This window comes from Erithacus rubecula (assembly GCF_903797595.1).
Source record: "Erithacus rubecula genome assembly, chromosome: 19".
NCBI classification, from domain to species: Eukaryota; Metazoa; Chordata; class Aves; order Passeriformes; family Muscicapidae; genus Erithacus; species Erithacus rubecula.
Window position 1 is genome coordinate 244,115 of NC_136671.1, and position 14,874 is coordinate 258,988.

Genomic DNA, 14,874 nt, shown 5'->3' on the forward strand with positions numbered 1-14,874 from the left:
CCTTCCCAACTCTCCACCTCTGCCTGCAGATGGGTAAAGTCCTTTGCCCAGTTTGTCACTGCCCAGTTAGAGGTAATACCCTCACAAAATTGGACCTGGGGTAGTCCAAACTCCAGCCCCAGGTGTATGTAAGGACATTTCCATGCCAAAGAAATTTATTTTTCAAAGAGGCTGGGTTGGCATGGGCACAGATATTGCTGTCCCAGTCTGAAAAGCACATGACAAGACAAGTACTGGTGCTCACGTGGGTCTAAATCTGGTGTGTCGAGATTTGACTTCAGTCAGGAGAGTCGTGTTGGTGGGTGGGAACCTCTGGGCTTATTCTCTTTTACATTTTAGCAGTGTGGTAAATTTTTTAAATACACAGGAAAAGTCTTGTAGTTTCTTTGATGGCTCTTCTTTTTGCTTGATATGGTTCCAACAAAATTATTGTGGGTCCTAACAAAATAAGAGTGGGTCCTGCAAGCCTTAAACATAAATGGTTATTACTCAGGGAATTTATATAAAAAGTTCATTATTTGATTTTCTTCTTAATAAAAAATAAACTTGTTATAATGGTTTAATCAATATGATTTATAGAAAAGCATGTGGTGTGGGGGGCCATTTGCAAACTGTAGGTCATCAAAAAGGTTCCTTTCTAAAAACCCCCACAGACAAAAAATGCCTTGGTGGAGTTCCCATGCAATTCCCAGCACCAAAATTCTACTATTCTGATGGGAGAAAACAGCTACTCACAAAAACTGTTTTCAGACTACAACTAAGGTTGTCCCAGCTATAGGAGGAAGGTTTCCTTTGGCTGAGGTCCCTTGTTACATTTTTTTCTCAGGGCACTTTGGGATTTTGTGTCCAGTTCCCCCATTTGGTCTTTAAAACCTACATCTAAGAATACCTGCATTGATGTGATCCCTGGTATCTGGTCTGGTGGCTCCCCAGTTCTCCCAGGAGTGCAGCTCCAAGCTCCCCAGTCAGAGTGGGTGTGGCTGCTCCTCATCTGCAGCCAGGGCCACAGGGCAGTGCTGGCTGGGTGAATGTGGCAGCTTGCACCTATCTCTTTTCCCCAGGGATGGAGGTGGCCGCCTACCTCGCGGAGAGGGCCCACTCAGTGTCTCTGGTGGAGCTGGAGCATGTCCCCTTCAAGAAATTCTTTGGGGAGAGGGTTGGCCGTGCTGTCATGAAGGTGACCTTGCTTTCTCATCTGGGGGGGTTAGTAACAGGGCAGGTTTTGCTTGTTTCTCTTATTGCACTATGACAGTGGAGGCATGACTGACACCAGTGTCAGTCCCTTACTATCTTAAAAGCTCCTCATGCCTTTTCTCTCTGAGCTTCCCACAGGTAGCACCACACAGCAATGATTCCTTCCCTCCTTCTCCTTTCTGCATGACTGGCTAACTCCATCCTGTCCCTTACATGGCCATCTAACCCTGTCTGTCCCTTGTGTGACCACATGACCCTTCCTTCTCACTGCATGGCCTTCAGACTCCATCTCCAACTCAGCTAACCCAAAAAACACCCATCCTCCTTGGTAAGGCTGTTTCCATTCCTTGGTAATCAGTACAGCTGTAATTCATTGGGGAGAATTGCCTTCTGTCTATCCTTACCATGCTTCCACAGCACTAATTAATTTACTTCACATTTATTGACAAAGCTGTGATGGCAGCAGTTGGTGAGAATGGGCTGTTTTTGCTGTTATGGTCCATGTGCTGTGGAGCACCTTCTTCTAGAGCTGTGTTAGGGATGCGGGGATGCTGGCCCCCTTATCTGTGCAGATCGAAACAAGCCTGCAGGGTGGGCAAGGCAGTGCTGGGGGCAGCAGGACATCAGGACCAGGTGGTTCAGGGTCCTGATGTCCCCTGTTCTGTCCCTTGTCCCCCCTCCAGATGTTTGAGAGCAACAGGGTGAAGTTTTATATGCAGACAGAGGTGTCGGAGCTGCGGGAGCAGGATGGGAAGGTAAGTGGTGGGCAGGGGCTCCCTGGCAGAACTGCTCTGGTGTCCCCCAGAGCTGCCATTCTCTTTGCTAGTGGGGTTTTGCTCTCCCCTCTTTCCTGTCCGCTGAAATTCATGCTCCTGGATTTGGCCCCCAGGAACAAATGTATGTCAGTGTGGTGTGTGGGGTGGCTCCCGCTCACTTTTCTGAGGAGTAATAGTCGATTTGCATTTCACAAAGGAGGTGAGCTGCCACCTTGGTGTCCTGCTGCTGGGGTTTTGTCCCTAAAATAACTCTGATGTGCCCCCTGCCCCCTGTGTCTCCTGCAGCTGAAGGAGGTTGTGCTGAAGAGTGGGAAGGTCCTGCGTGCCGACGTCTGTGTCGTGGGTGTTGGTAAGGGTCGTGTGGGTGCAGACCCAGGGAGGGAGGGCAGAGAAGAAGTTGCAGGGGATGTGTCAGCAGGAAGTCCCAGGGGCTGGGTGGCCAGGGGTACTGGCAGTGGTCTGCCAGCCCTACTGGATTGCCACACAAGTCTGCATATCTAAAAAAAGGTGTTTCTAGAGCCCCCACTGCAAAATGCAACTGAAAATATATTTCAAAAGTAATATTTTTTTTGTAGAAAAGAAAAACATTTCAAGCAGTTTCATCCTCTTGAGTTGGTTTTCATTAAAGCTTCCCCAAACCAAATTTTTAGTGTGTTTTTTTTTTTTTTTAATTGCTGCTGACAGCAATAAAAACTGTATCCTATATTATAAAATAAAAGACCCCATAGAACATTGTATTTTTCTCCTTTACATGTAGGGGGAAAATTTTCCTTTTCCTTCCTTCTTCAAAATACTGTGGACTCAAAGAATCACAGAATTAATTTAATTCTGGCTTTTTTGTTTTTATTGACTACTCTGATTTGTGAAAAGGCTGGAGGTAACAAAAAGATGAAAAAAGGAGAAGGAAGGTGAAACAAATGTACAGACTGGGGGGAGGCTGAGGAGCCCTGGCTGGGAACTCAAAGGTTCCCTTTTAAATATAATTTTTTTCAAAATATCTATAGAGAATGAAATTGAAAATTATCTCTAAGCACTAGAAAAGAGCGGTGAGCAGGTTACTGATGGCTTGGGCAGGACAGGGATCCTGAGGGGCCTGAGGCTGATGCAGTGGGGGCTCTGTAGGGTATCTGGCCATGCTCCACACTCCCAGAGCAGCTGCTGCCTGTCCCCGGCGACAGCCCCACTGTCCTGGCAGGAGGAAAGGCCTCAGGATCAGCCCCCAGGGCTGTGAAACATTGGACACTGCAGCAGCAACCTTTGGCTTTCCCCAGGTGCAGTCCCAGCAACGGGCTTCCTCAAGCAGAGTGGCATCAACATTGACTCCAAGGGCTTCATTGTGGTCAACAAGGTGAGCCATGGGGCAGCCCCTGCAGGAGGGAGAGCAGGAGGAGCTAGGTCAGTTCTTCTGATGGATGAGCTGCCCTGGGGCTCCAAACTGCTGCCACAGGGACTTTTCATGGCCTTTTATCTGCCAAGATTGGCAGAATTGGAATTCTTTGGGTTGGCCTGTGCAGGGCCAGGAATTCAACCCAATGACCCGTGTGGTTGCCTCCCATCTTAGGATATTCTGTGTGATGCTGAGATGCAAGTGGGGGTGTGCAAACCGCAGACCTGGATGCTCTGGCTCTGAGTTGTTCTGGAGTGGTATGGATACTTAGAGGGGAAAAAAATTAGATAGATCCATATTTGCAAGGATCCTAAAGGATCTCCTCCTTTCTCCCCACCACCAGTGACTGCGATGGGAGCAGTGTTGGAGCTGGTGGGTGTTGGTGCCTTGGGCAAAGGAGCATGTCAGGAGGCTGGGGTCAGTGCCATACAGTGCTCACCCCTACAATAAGCTGGGCTCTATTTTCAAACACCAACAAACCCCAGCCTTCTGAGAGAGGCTCCAGAACACCAGTCCGTGTGTCTTTTTACTGGATAACCTGCTGGCCAAGAGATACTGTAGGTGCCTGTGTGTTCTCATTTGAAAGTGAAAAAGGCTGAATGAAATCTTCCCTGGGGGTCCCACAGCCAAGCAGAGGTTTCCCCTTTGTTCTGAGGGACTGTGGCAGCTCTGGGTCACTCCATCTCTGGAGTTTCTGTTAATGTAGGGTGCAAACCTCACTAATGCCCCTGTTCCCCCCTGTAGATGATGCAGACCAACATCCCAGGGGTCTTTGCTGCTGGAGATGCTGTCACATTTCCATTGGCCTTGAGGAATAACAAGAAGGTGAATGTGCCCCACTGGCAGATGGCCCATATGCATGGTAGGTACTTTGCAGAATTCTCAGATTCTCAGGAAATTTCCAACACAACTCTCCACACAACTGCCAACAGAGAGACTGGGTGGTTGTATTGAACATTTTGAACCGTGTCTATCTTATGCTGTCTGTTGTGCCTTTATCTGTCAGCATTCTTGCCAAGCTTTGCCTAACAGTGCCTCATCACCAGCACAGAGGAGCCCAGGGATAGGCTTTCCCATATTCCCTTTGCTCCCTGGCACTGCTGAGGGAGCCTGCTCTGCTCCTTGCCCTGGGACACTTAGGAGCTCACATCCTAATGCCAGCATGGGCTCAGTTCCCAGCTGGGCTTCCCACGCTGCCAGGCTTGCCCAGGAGTGTTCAGCAGAGCTCTGACCCTTCTGACCTCTTGTCAGCCTGGAACCCCTGTTGTGATGGCCCCAGTTCCTCAAGGAGGTTTTCTGTGTCCTGGGTGAGAGGTTTTGGAAGCACAGCTCCAAATTCTGCCTTTGGACACCTCCCTCATGTCCAGATAGGCTTCTGCAGCAGGGAGCGTAGCCCAGCAGTCTCCATCCCTCCGAGGGTTTGTCCATCCCACAGCTCAGCACAGTCTCAGCCCTGTCACTGTTGCACAGTTGACTTTGGGGGGTGGGAGTCTCATGGTTGCATGGCTCAGGCAGTGGAGGTGACAAGAGCTGCACCTTGGGAAGGAATCTCAGCCCATCCTTGGGTGCTTCCTGCTTTGTCTTTGTTGCTGTGTGAGTTTTCTCAGCAGCAGTTCTTGGTTTCCCTGCACTCTGTGCCTGCTGGTGTCGATGCTGTGGCCCGAGGGCGGAGCATGGCTGCTGCCTGGAGAGGCCGTTCCGTCGCTGTGCTCTCTTGCAGGCCGCATCGCCGCGCTGAACATGCTGGCCCACGGCACGGAGATCAGCACTGTCCCCTACCTGTGGACAGCCATGTTCGGCAAGAGCATCCGATACGCAGGTGAGGGGCTCCCTGCGGCTGCTGGGGGCTCGTGCTGCTGGAGGTGTCCTGGGACAGAGGAGCCAAGGTCACCTCCTCACTGGGAACCCTGCCCACCAAGCTCTGCCACAGGGCTGCTTCCCTGCCTGGCTTCCAAGGGGGTTCAGTGTCTCCTCTGAAACCCATCTGCCATGAAGTGCACTTCTCTAAACAGGAGGGAGGATTAATTTAAATTACATATTGGGAAGAAATTCTTCCCTTTGAGGATGATGAGGCCCTGGCACAGGGTGCCCAGAGAAGCTGTGGCTGCCTTATCCCTGGAAGTGTTTAAGACCAGGCTAGACAGAGCTTGGAGCAATGTGGGATAGTGAAAGGTGTCCCTGCTCATGGTAGAGGGTGGGAACAAGATGTTTTTTCAAGGCCTCTTCCAACCCAAAACTCTCCTGTTATTATGTGGGTTTTGGACCTGCATCTCCTGGTGCTGGTTTCTTGGTCACTGCAGGATGCTTTCCATGTAGTGCTGGAATGAAACACCCTGTCTTAGAGCTGTATCTGGAGGAATTGCTGCTGAATACACTTCTTTGCTTTCCAGGCCATGGGGAAGGATTTGATGATGTTGTCATTCAGGGAGATTTAGATGAACTGAAGTTTGTGGCATTTTACACCAAGTAAGTGTTTATCTTACCCATGTTCTTACAAAGACATTTATCTGAGATTACTCTGATAGGCTGGAAAATAGTTCTGCCAGAGCTACTGTCAGTTGGTTTTTTTCACCTCTGCACACTGAGCTTGTGGGACATTTGTACAAGGCCCTGGAGAAATGATGTTCTGATCGTCCAACAAGTTAAACTAGTCTTTTGGCCATGGTGTCTTTGCCCTTAGTCCTCATAGTCTCTGTGAGAAGATGATGGCTTCTACTGGCAATTCCTATCAAATATTTCCTTCCCATCTCATCACCCTGTTAATAATTTGTGACCACTGCTGGACAGAGTGCTCAAGTATAACTCCTTCTGTTTCTGGTTTGACAAATTGAGCTCAAAAAACTCTTCTGTCTATCACAAGCTGTGAAGGTTTGAAGGAACTTTCTTACATCTGTAGTGAAAACCAGCTCTCCTCTAGGTTGGAAGCCTACCTGGGAATGCATTCTTGAGATGTGTTGGCAGCTGGGGTGTGTTGCCTCAGCTGTTCTGGAGCCATGCTGACTGTTTAGACTTGAAAGTCACTGCACCGTGAATTTATTCCAAAAATATTTGTTGCTGTTTTTTGTTCTGTTATCTTTTCCCATTCCAGTCTGAAACCAGTAGCCACAGAACATGCTCATGCTGGAACCAGAGGGGTTTCTCCAAGTGCTTTCTGATATTAAGGATAAGGAGAGGGAAAGCAAGGAAGCAAAGGGCTGCCTAGTTCAGCCATCAAACCACTTGGCAGCAGCATCGAGGCAGGGATTAGGAGGGAGCTCATGACAGGAGCCAGCTCTGGCTCTGCAGACATCATCTCACTGCCCCTCTGTCCCATCTCCAATGTACCCCATGCCTTTTCCCTCCCTAAGGGTGGCCCACTTGCTCATGTCGCTCCAGAATGGAGTCTAGTGGTTGGATGTGTACATTGGGCTTGAAGAGGTATGGGGCTCACTGCATCACCCTGGGGATCCCCAATGCTCACCCTCCTCCCCTTGGTACCTGCACACCTTGGGCAAACACCTGCTGCAGGGATTGGGACCTCTGCACACTGGATACAGCTCAGAGTGTGCTGGAACCTTGGTCAAAATTTCCTAAAGGGCTGGGTTTGTGCCAAGTCACCACCTGTGCTGGGGAGAGCTGCTGTGGGGATATTACCCTCCTGCAGCTTTTCCATATTTATCTCTTGATCCCAACCCTAATTGGAAAGGAAATGTCAGGTTGCTTTAATTAAACATCTGAGGAGGCCCTTCAAAGGATGCAAAATCCCTGCTCCATGCCAGGGCCCCATGCTCCCTGTGTCATGGGCAAGAGACAGGACTGCCAGGGGACCTGGGCTTGCTGGGCAGCAGTGGGGGTCCCTGCTGAGTACTGTGTTGTTCTGCCACTCAGGAGGGTCTCCCATAGATGGCTTGTGGGTACCAGGACGGCATTCCATGCTGAGAGCTGGAGGTACTGGGAAGGGGGTCAGCCAGTGATGGTCAGCCTGCTGCTTGGCTCCCTGTCTGTGAGAGGCCACTGGAACATTTCTTTTTCTTTTTTTTGGTGGTGGTTCTTCTAGTTGTTGGTAATGCTTTTGGACTGAGGACAGTGTGAAGCTGACCATTTCCTCCTGCCTCCTTCTGCTGTGCCCACCCTGGGGTTTGTACTCTTCTCCTCCTGGTCCTCCCTAGTTGTTGCAGGAACCACTGGTGGTTCTTACTCCTACAGCCTGGTCCTCAGCATTGGCTTTCACAATAAGGCTTCTTTTGCCCCAGAGTTTGAAGAGGAAAGCTGTTTTGTCAGAGCTGTGTAGAGGTCAATAAAAGGCCCTATGCTGGGAGGTGTAGGGGACAGTACTCTGCAGATGTCCTTGTGGGACACTGCCTTCACAACAGGCTAATGTCCTCCTGCCCCTGAGCTCTTGAAGACCAGAGAGTTGCTGTGGCTGTCTTCTTCACCGTTCCCCACCTCTGTTCCACTGAACCCTGCAAAGGAAGGGAGGAACATGTAGACACATCCACTGTGCATCCCTCATCCCTCAGTCTTCATCAAAGACTTCTGATTGCTCCAAATCCCAGGTTCAGGGTGGGAATTCTTGTTGCCTTTGAAAACCTTTTGAAAAAGAGAGATTCCTCCTGGTTTCCCCATCTGCCTGACAAAGTGTTCAAAAGCCACTGCTGATGCAGTGTGCTTCCAGCTCCCCAGCACCCCATGAGTTATTTTGCAAAAGGAGCAGCTACCCCATCTCCTGTCGACAGAAATATTTGGGCTGCATCTGCCTTCCTGGCTGGCCCCTTTGGGCACTGTCTGGGTTTGAGGCTGAGCCAGTGGGCAGCTGGTGGGAGTACATTTTCTGGTTCCCTTGCATACCTTGGTTATTCATTGCTTGGAACAGCACGACTCCCCCTGGTTTTGATGGATAGGTCTTTCCAACTTTGTGTTTCCCAGCTGGGGGCTGGGTCTGCAAACAAAACTGCTTTCCTTTATTTGCCATGAGCTTATTTAGGAGTGGGAGTTTTTTGAAACAGTCTGTGAATGAAGCTGCCCCATGGCTTTGTAGACACATATGAGAGATGGCTGCAACTCCCATGGCTGCACAGGGCTGAGGTGTCCTCTGAAACATGGCTTTTGCTCTCCTTGTCCTGTGAATTAGAACACATCCCTCCCCACCCCAGCTGCTCTTTGCCCTGTTGATCCCAGAGCTCTTTGGAAGTAGATTTAAGAGCAGATCTTGGTTTAGTGGGTGCTTCTACTCTTCTGTTAATTCAACAATATCACCTGTTTAAGATCTTACCTACATATCTTCCCTGATCTCACACTGTGCATTCAGTTATCTCTTCATGAGTTAAGCTTTGAAGGTTTACTCTTAGATTGACCTCAGCAAACCCCAAATGAGAAACCCCTTCTTGTTTGCCTATGACCTTAGCTAAAGTTCCTCCAGCAGTTTTACATCCTCTTCCTTTCTCTTCATTTGTTTTCCACTCAACTTTGAGGCTGCATTGGGATCCTGCTAGGGGAACAGTCAGCCAGTCTGGACATTCCATATACATGAGGCCTTCCTTGCTAGGGCTGTGGAACCCAGGGGTTGGATACCCCAGCTGTCACAGTGCCTGTGGAGCTTCTTAGAGTGAGGCACTCTGCCTGTTTGGAGGTGGGCATCAGGAAAGGGATGTAGAGTATCCCAACTGAGTGTGCCACAGGGAAATCCTGATCACCTGCCTCTCCACTCTCAGCACAGGGCAGCAGTGCAGGGATCACAGCTGGGCATCTTTCACGGTGTCCGTGTTTTTATCCAGCATCAGATCTACCTTTGGTGGTGTTTTCCCACAGATGTCAGGGTGCCAGAGCTGTCTCCATCACCCAGGTACCCTAGTGAGGCTCACCACATCCTTGTGAACATCAGTGGGACCAGTGGGGCCTGCTGTTCCACTCTGTACCCTCTCCTGATCCTTGTTCCAGCCACTAGCACAATCCCTGTGGTGCTCATACCTTGAGATCAGGCCTGGCTCTGGAGTGGGTGTTCCTCTTTGCCTCGCTCTTCTCTCCATCATGGTGGGTTTTGGGTGGTGGAGCTGTGGCCATCCAGGCTGCCCTATAACTGCTCTGCTCTGCCTGGCCCTAGGAGTGATGAGGTGGTGGCTGTGGCCAGCATGAACTACGACCCCATTGTCTCCAAGGTGGCTGAGGTGCTGGCTGCTGGCAGGACCATCCGGAAGCGTGATGTGGAGTAAGTAGAAGGCAGTGGGAAGTGGCAGTGCCAGGGCAGTGGCTAAGCACAGCTGTGGGCTGCTGGGCAGAGCTGAGCCTTTCCCACTGATCCCTCTCCATACCCTTCTTGCATCTCCCTCCCTGTTCTGCTTCCTTCATTCCCCCTGCGCTGCTTTCAGGTGTGGCATCCACCACACATGGGGTTTATCTTAAACACCAGGACCCAAATCCTTGCACAGACAGGATGGGATGGTGATACTCCCTGCCTTTGGGCACTGGCACATCATCAAGGAAGCAATGCCTTATGCTGGAGTGCACCTGGATACCCAATCAGTCAAGAACTGCAGAGAGGGACTGTAGCCAGTGCCTAACCCCATATACACAAGCTAGCTCAGAGAAATGGTGGTTTCAGGATGCTCGCCCATGGTTCCTTGGGGTGGAGCTCACAGGTAAAGGGCATTTTTCTCCCTCCACTTTGTTTTTAAGACTGTGTAGTGGAAAGGGCATAGCTTTGTGCTGGGGGTGAGTGCTGGAAGGCAAATGCCAGGGAGATGATAAGCTGGGAAGAAGCCTTTAGAGTGGGAATCAGAGCTGCTGAGGGAATGTGGGTCCCTGTCCCAGGGTGTTTCCATATCTGGAATAAAAACAGATCTTTTCACAAGCTCAGGGAGAGGAGCACTCCCAACCCCCAGGTAGCTCTGGGCCAGCTCAGACTCCCTGGGCACCCCTGGGATGGGGTGCATGTTGCCCCTCCTTCCCCCCAAGCTGAGACAGGCTTTTAAAAATTACAGAATAGTTTGGGTTGGAAGGTACCTTAAAGCCCATCCAGTTCCACCCCCTGCACCCTTTCCCCCCACTGTGCAATGTTGCTCCAAGCCCCATCCACTCTGGTCTTGGACACTTCCAGGGTTGGGGCAGGGAGAGATTCTTTGGGCAGCCTGTGCCAGCGTCTCACCACCCTCATAGGGAATAATTTCTTGTGCCATCACCCCAGTACATCAGGACATGGTTGCTGGTGTCCCACGTTGTGGCTGGGAGGGAGGTGGTATCTTGTAGGCATCCCAGGGCTGGGGAGGAGCTGCTGGCCCTGTGGTGGGGCTCAGGGGCTCGGAGAAGCCAGATTAAATCTGAATGTCTTTTCTCTCTTTGTCTCCTCCTGCTTTCACAACTTTAGGCTGTTTGTTCGTCATGGCAAGTACGTTCGGTTTGGGGTCCTGAGTGTGCTGATGTGAGGGGCTGAGAGACAGCTGGCCTCCTGACTAGGCCATGTCCCTAATTCCTATATGGGGACACTGGCTACATGAGGGGTGTCCTTGTTTTGCATCCCACTCACATGGGGGGCAATGCTGGGTGGTAGGGCTGGGGCTGCCAGGAGCCACATCAGGCACAAATCCTGTTGGTTGGGACCTTGCTTTGCTGGGGGTTTGGTGGCTTTCCATGGATTTTCACCTGAAGGGCTACTTTTAAGTATAAATAAATAAAATGTTTGAACACAGTTTTACACAGAATTGAGGATCTGCAGGTGACTTTTTGGACAGCTTAGTGACAGGTGATGGAGAGGAGGGAGCAGGGTGCTGGGATGGGCACCAAGTACATTAGCAAGGGATTAGCACTGAGGCACACCAAGAGCATTTGCCTGTGCACATTGAGAAACCCTTTGATTTTTCTCTTTTTTAGAACTGGAGACATGTCCTGGCTGACAGGGAAAGGTTCCTAACACTGCTGATGGCTGAGCCCTTCTGATGCTGCACTTGCCATGGGGAGATGGGACAGCAGCTCCATGGCCTGGTGGGAACCCCATGGCTCAGCCATTTCCCTTTGAGACCTGGATGAACATCGTGCACTGACCTTCCCAGGAGGATCTCACACAGCTCCTCTGCCCCTGTGCCTGCTGGGCTGGGGCTCTGCTGTTGCAATTGCTATGGAATGCTGGAAAAGCAGCCCACAGAGAGTGTGGGGTTTGGCACTGGCAGTGGGCACGGGTGCCATATGGCTCCAGATGCTGCCACCGGGCTGAGGGTCCCCAGATGGGTCTGCCCCATGCATGTCCCTCACCCCAATAAGCAGCATGAGTGCCTTTGGTTGCTCTTGTGCTTTCATGCATGATGCTCCTTTCCAAATTCTCTTCGCTTCCTGCAGATTTCCAATGCGGAGCCTGACATCTGCTCCCTTCCTGCATGGCTGCAGCATTTGCCACAACTCTCCCAGTGCCACCCCACCCCAGAGGGCATCTGGGCGGGCCAGGAGATGGGGTTAGACCAGGTGATCTCTGTGCAGCTGGTGCTTGTGTTGTCCAGGCTGGTCCTGTGCAGCCCCACCAGCAGAGGTGGGTCGCTGTCCATGCTGAGGGCTCTGGAGCTCATCAGTCCCCATTCCTGCATCTCCTGTCCTGGAGCAGCCAAGGGGCTGGGGTGTGTTCCCTGTCTCCCAGGGCTCAGTTTGGTTGGGGCACTGGCAGCTCTTGGCCTGTTCCTGGGGTGTGTAGCAGGCATACCTGAGAGCTGTGATGGCTCAGCTGCAGCCCTGGGCTGGGTAGCCACCCTTCCAACCAGCCTTGAAATATCTCTCCTTAATGCTATCATGGGATCAGTGCTGTTGCTAGGGTGTTATTTGAGGAAAAGTAGCTGGGGGAGCATTTCTGACTGTCCATTCTCTAGCACTTGTTTGGCATAGTGACAAGGCTTCATTTCCCAACCCACCATGCCAGTGCTGTGCTGTCCTGTTACCTGCCCTGTGCTGAAGATGAGCCATGTCTCTAGCTTAGGAGTGGACCTGGCCAGCCACAGCCCAGTGTCCATCAGCCCAGCAGAGTAGGGGTTGAGGGTCCCCCTTGGATACACTCCCAGGGCTTTATTCTGGGGCTGACTCCTTCCCCAGCAGTCAGTGTTATACCCTGAGTCCCAAACAAGAGGATTTATATTTTTAATTTGATTCACCCTCTATGAATTAAAGCAATACTAGTCTTGGGGTCTGGGTCATTTCCGATTCCTTCCAAGACTTTGGGTCACCTCTGCATGTTGGCCAGGTTGTTCAAGTATCTCTTCTCTGGAGACCTCCACCTCTGTCCAGCTCACCCATATTTCCAGTCTTTCAGATCTCAGCTGGGTAGAAATGCACCAGTGTCTATCACATCTCTGGCTGGTCTCTCCTGGTTTCACTGCAAAGCTTTTCCAGAGGGAATGGCCAGGAGGGATGGTAGCAGGATGCCCACACTCCATCACACAGTGATGAACAGGGACCATTGCAGGTCTGCTGGATCCACAAAGCAATGGGAACTTGCAAGTCTCATCTCAGGTTCCAAAAGACAAATGTCAGTGTTCCTGTCCCAGGTCCTTCTCTGAGGGCAGGGGTGGCTGGGGCTGCTCAGATCCTGGTGCCCCAGGCATGGCTCGTCCAGAGTGGTCCAGAGCTGCGGGCACTGCCCAAGTGGAGGCAGCTGCCCAGGTGCTGCCTCAGCTCTGCCCACTACCTACAAAGATCTGGCTTTGTATCCTGTGTCCTGCTGGGATAGGGTGGGATAGATGGTAGGATAGACTCTGCTTTGGCAGCTCCCCAGGGGACTCAGCTGGAGTACCAAGGGACTCTGGGGCACCACAGAGTGGCATTCCCTGGAGCTGTGTGTTTCCCCCAGGCTTTCTGTCCATGCCCGGTGAGACTGGCAGCTCCCCCAGTAGAACTTTGCTACACTGGGGATATACTGGCAGAGTGCTTTGTTTCTCAGGAAGATGCTTTTTGACCTCCTTTGCCTCTGATGTGGCCTCATCCAGTAGTGGGCATGAGCTGCATAAAATGTTCACAGGGCTGAAGACCACTCAGGGGCTGCAGTCTACAGCTGCAGTGGGGGGAACAAATCCCATTCCCTGCTTTATACAGAGGAGTTGTTTCAACCAGGACTGGTAATATCACCTGTGACATGAGAAATCCCAGTCACCACTGTAGCTTTCCTTGGAACATGTGCCAGGTCATGGGCAGGGCTGCTGGCTCAAATGGGTATTGTTCTTCTGCCCAGGTGTGGGGTGGTGTTGAACCTGGGACCCCTTATCCAGTGCCTTGGCAAATGCTTCCCAGTGGCAAGTCTGTCCTAGAACTGGACAGGGCTGGGTTGTGTTCTCTGCCACCTTTCCAGGCACATCCTGCAACCTCTCATGCCAGTACAGAAAGTTTCCATCTCTTAACAAACTGCCTGTTCCCATGAGGAATGACAGCCCAGGTGGGGCACATGCAGTGACCCCCAACTGCACTGCCCCATCTCAGTTACCTTCACCAGACTGCCCAGATATCATCTTGGTTGCTTCACCTTGCCTGCCCATGCAAACTTGATGCCCCCAGATCCTGAGCTCTCCACCAGCTCCTCAGATTCTGGGCCATGCCTGTCACCCTTCCCATGTATCACCTGTGTGCTGGCAGGATTTGGGGAATAGCGGGGCTTTGCCTCTGCCCCATGCAGGTGAGACCCCACCTGTAGAGCTGCCCCAGCCCTGGGGCCCAGCACAGGAGGGACCTCCAGAGGAGGTCACAGAGACACTGCAAGGGCTGGAGCCCCTCTGCTCTGGAGCCAGGCTGGGAGAGCTGGGGGTGCTCACCTGGAGAGGAGAAGGATCCAGGGAGAGCTCAGAGCCCTTGCCAGGGCCTAAAGGGGCTCCAGGAGAGCTGGAGAGGGACTGGGGACAAGGGATGGAGGGACAGGACAAGGGGAGGTTGGGATATTGGAAAGAAGATGGGATATAGTGAAGAAATTCTTCCCTGGGAGGGTGGGCAGGCTCTGGCACAGGGTGCCTAGAGAAGCTGTGGCTGCCCCTGGATCCCTGGCAGTGTCCAAGGCCAGGCTGGACATTGGGACTTGGAGCAGCCTGGGACAGTGGAAGGTGTCCATGCCCATGGCAGGGGCTGAATGAGATGAGCTTTGAGGTCTCTTCCAACCCAAACCATTCTGTGATCCTACAACTTCAGCCAGTTGGTCCAACTATGCTTTCAGCCCCAAATGGTTTGTTTTTGGCAGCATATGGCACTGAGCTCTGCAATTTCATTTTAGCTTTATCCAGGAAAAGAACTGTCTTTCTTTGGTTTCTTGTGTTCCTTGACAGCTTCTGGCCCTTAAAGACCCCATTTACATAACTTGTTCCCTCTGTTTGAGGCAGCTTCTCTGATGTACCTTATGGGGAAAGTTGGAGGCTGAAGATCACGAGGTGAGACCAGATCTGTTGGGTAGACTTGACTGACACTTATAGAGTGTGTCCAGAGAAGGCAACAGTTCTGTGGAAGGGGCTGGAGCCCCAGGAGCAGCTGGGAAGGGGCTCAGCCTGGAGCAAAGGAGGCTCAGGGGGCCCTTGTGGCTCTGCACAACTCCCTGAC

The 14,874-nt window shown here is 51.6% G+C and overlaps 1 protein-coding gene across 10 annotated transcripts in view; it reads left to right on the forward strand.

Moving 5' to 3' along the window:
* Positions 1-12,489, forward strand: part of AIFM3 (AIF family member 3) — a 50,381-nt gene extending 37,892 nt beyond the window's left edge. For 7 of the 10 annotated variants that reach the window (XM_079322177.1, XM_079322180.1, XM_079322179.1 and 4 more), the window contains 9 exons: positions 1,062-1,177; positions 1,878-1,949; positions 2,256-2,319; positions 3,242-3,318; positions 4,102-4,219; positions 5,078-5,176; positions 5,748-5,823; positions 9,437-9,562; positions 11,200-12,489. In XM_079322177.1, the coding sequence (XP_079178303.1) occupies positions 1,062-1,177; positions 1,878-1,949; positions 2,256-2,319; positions 3,242-3,318; positions 4,102-4,219; positions 5,078-5,176; positions 5,748-5,823; positions 9,437-9,545 (731 nt within the window). In that variant the 3' untranslated portion in view covers positions 9,546-9,562; positions 11,200-12,489. Of the gene's footprint in view, positions 1-1,061; positions 1,178-1,877; positions 1,950-2,255; positions 2,320-3,241; positions 3,319-4,101; positions 4,220-5,077; positions 5,177-5,747; positions 5,824-9,436; positions 9,563-10,696; positions 10,718-11,199 lie in introns of all 10 variants that reach the window. The other 3 variants (XM_079322175.1, XM_079322176.1, XM_079322174.1) reach the window with 2 other exon arrangements.
* The last annotated feature ends 2,385 nt before the right edge of the window (positions 12,490-14,874 follow it).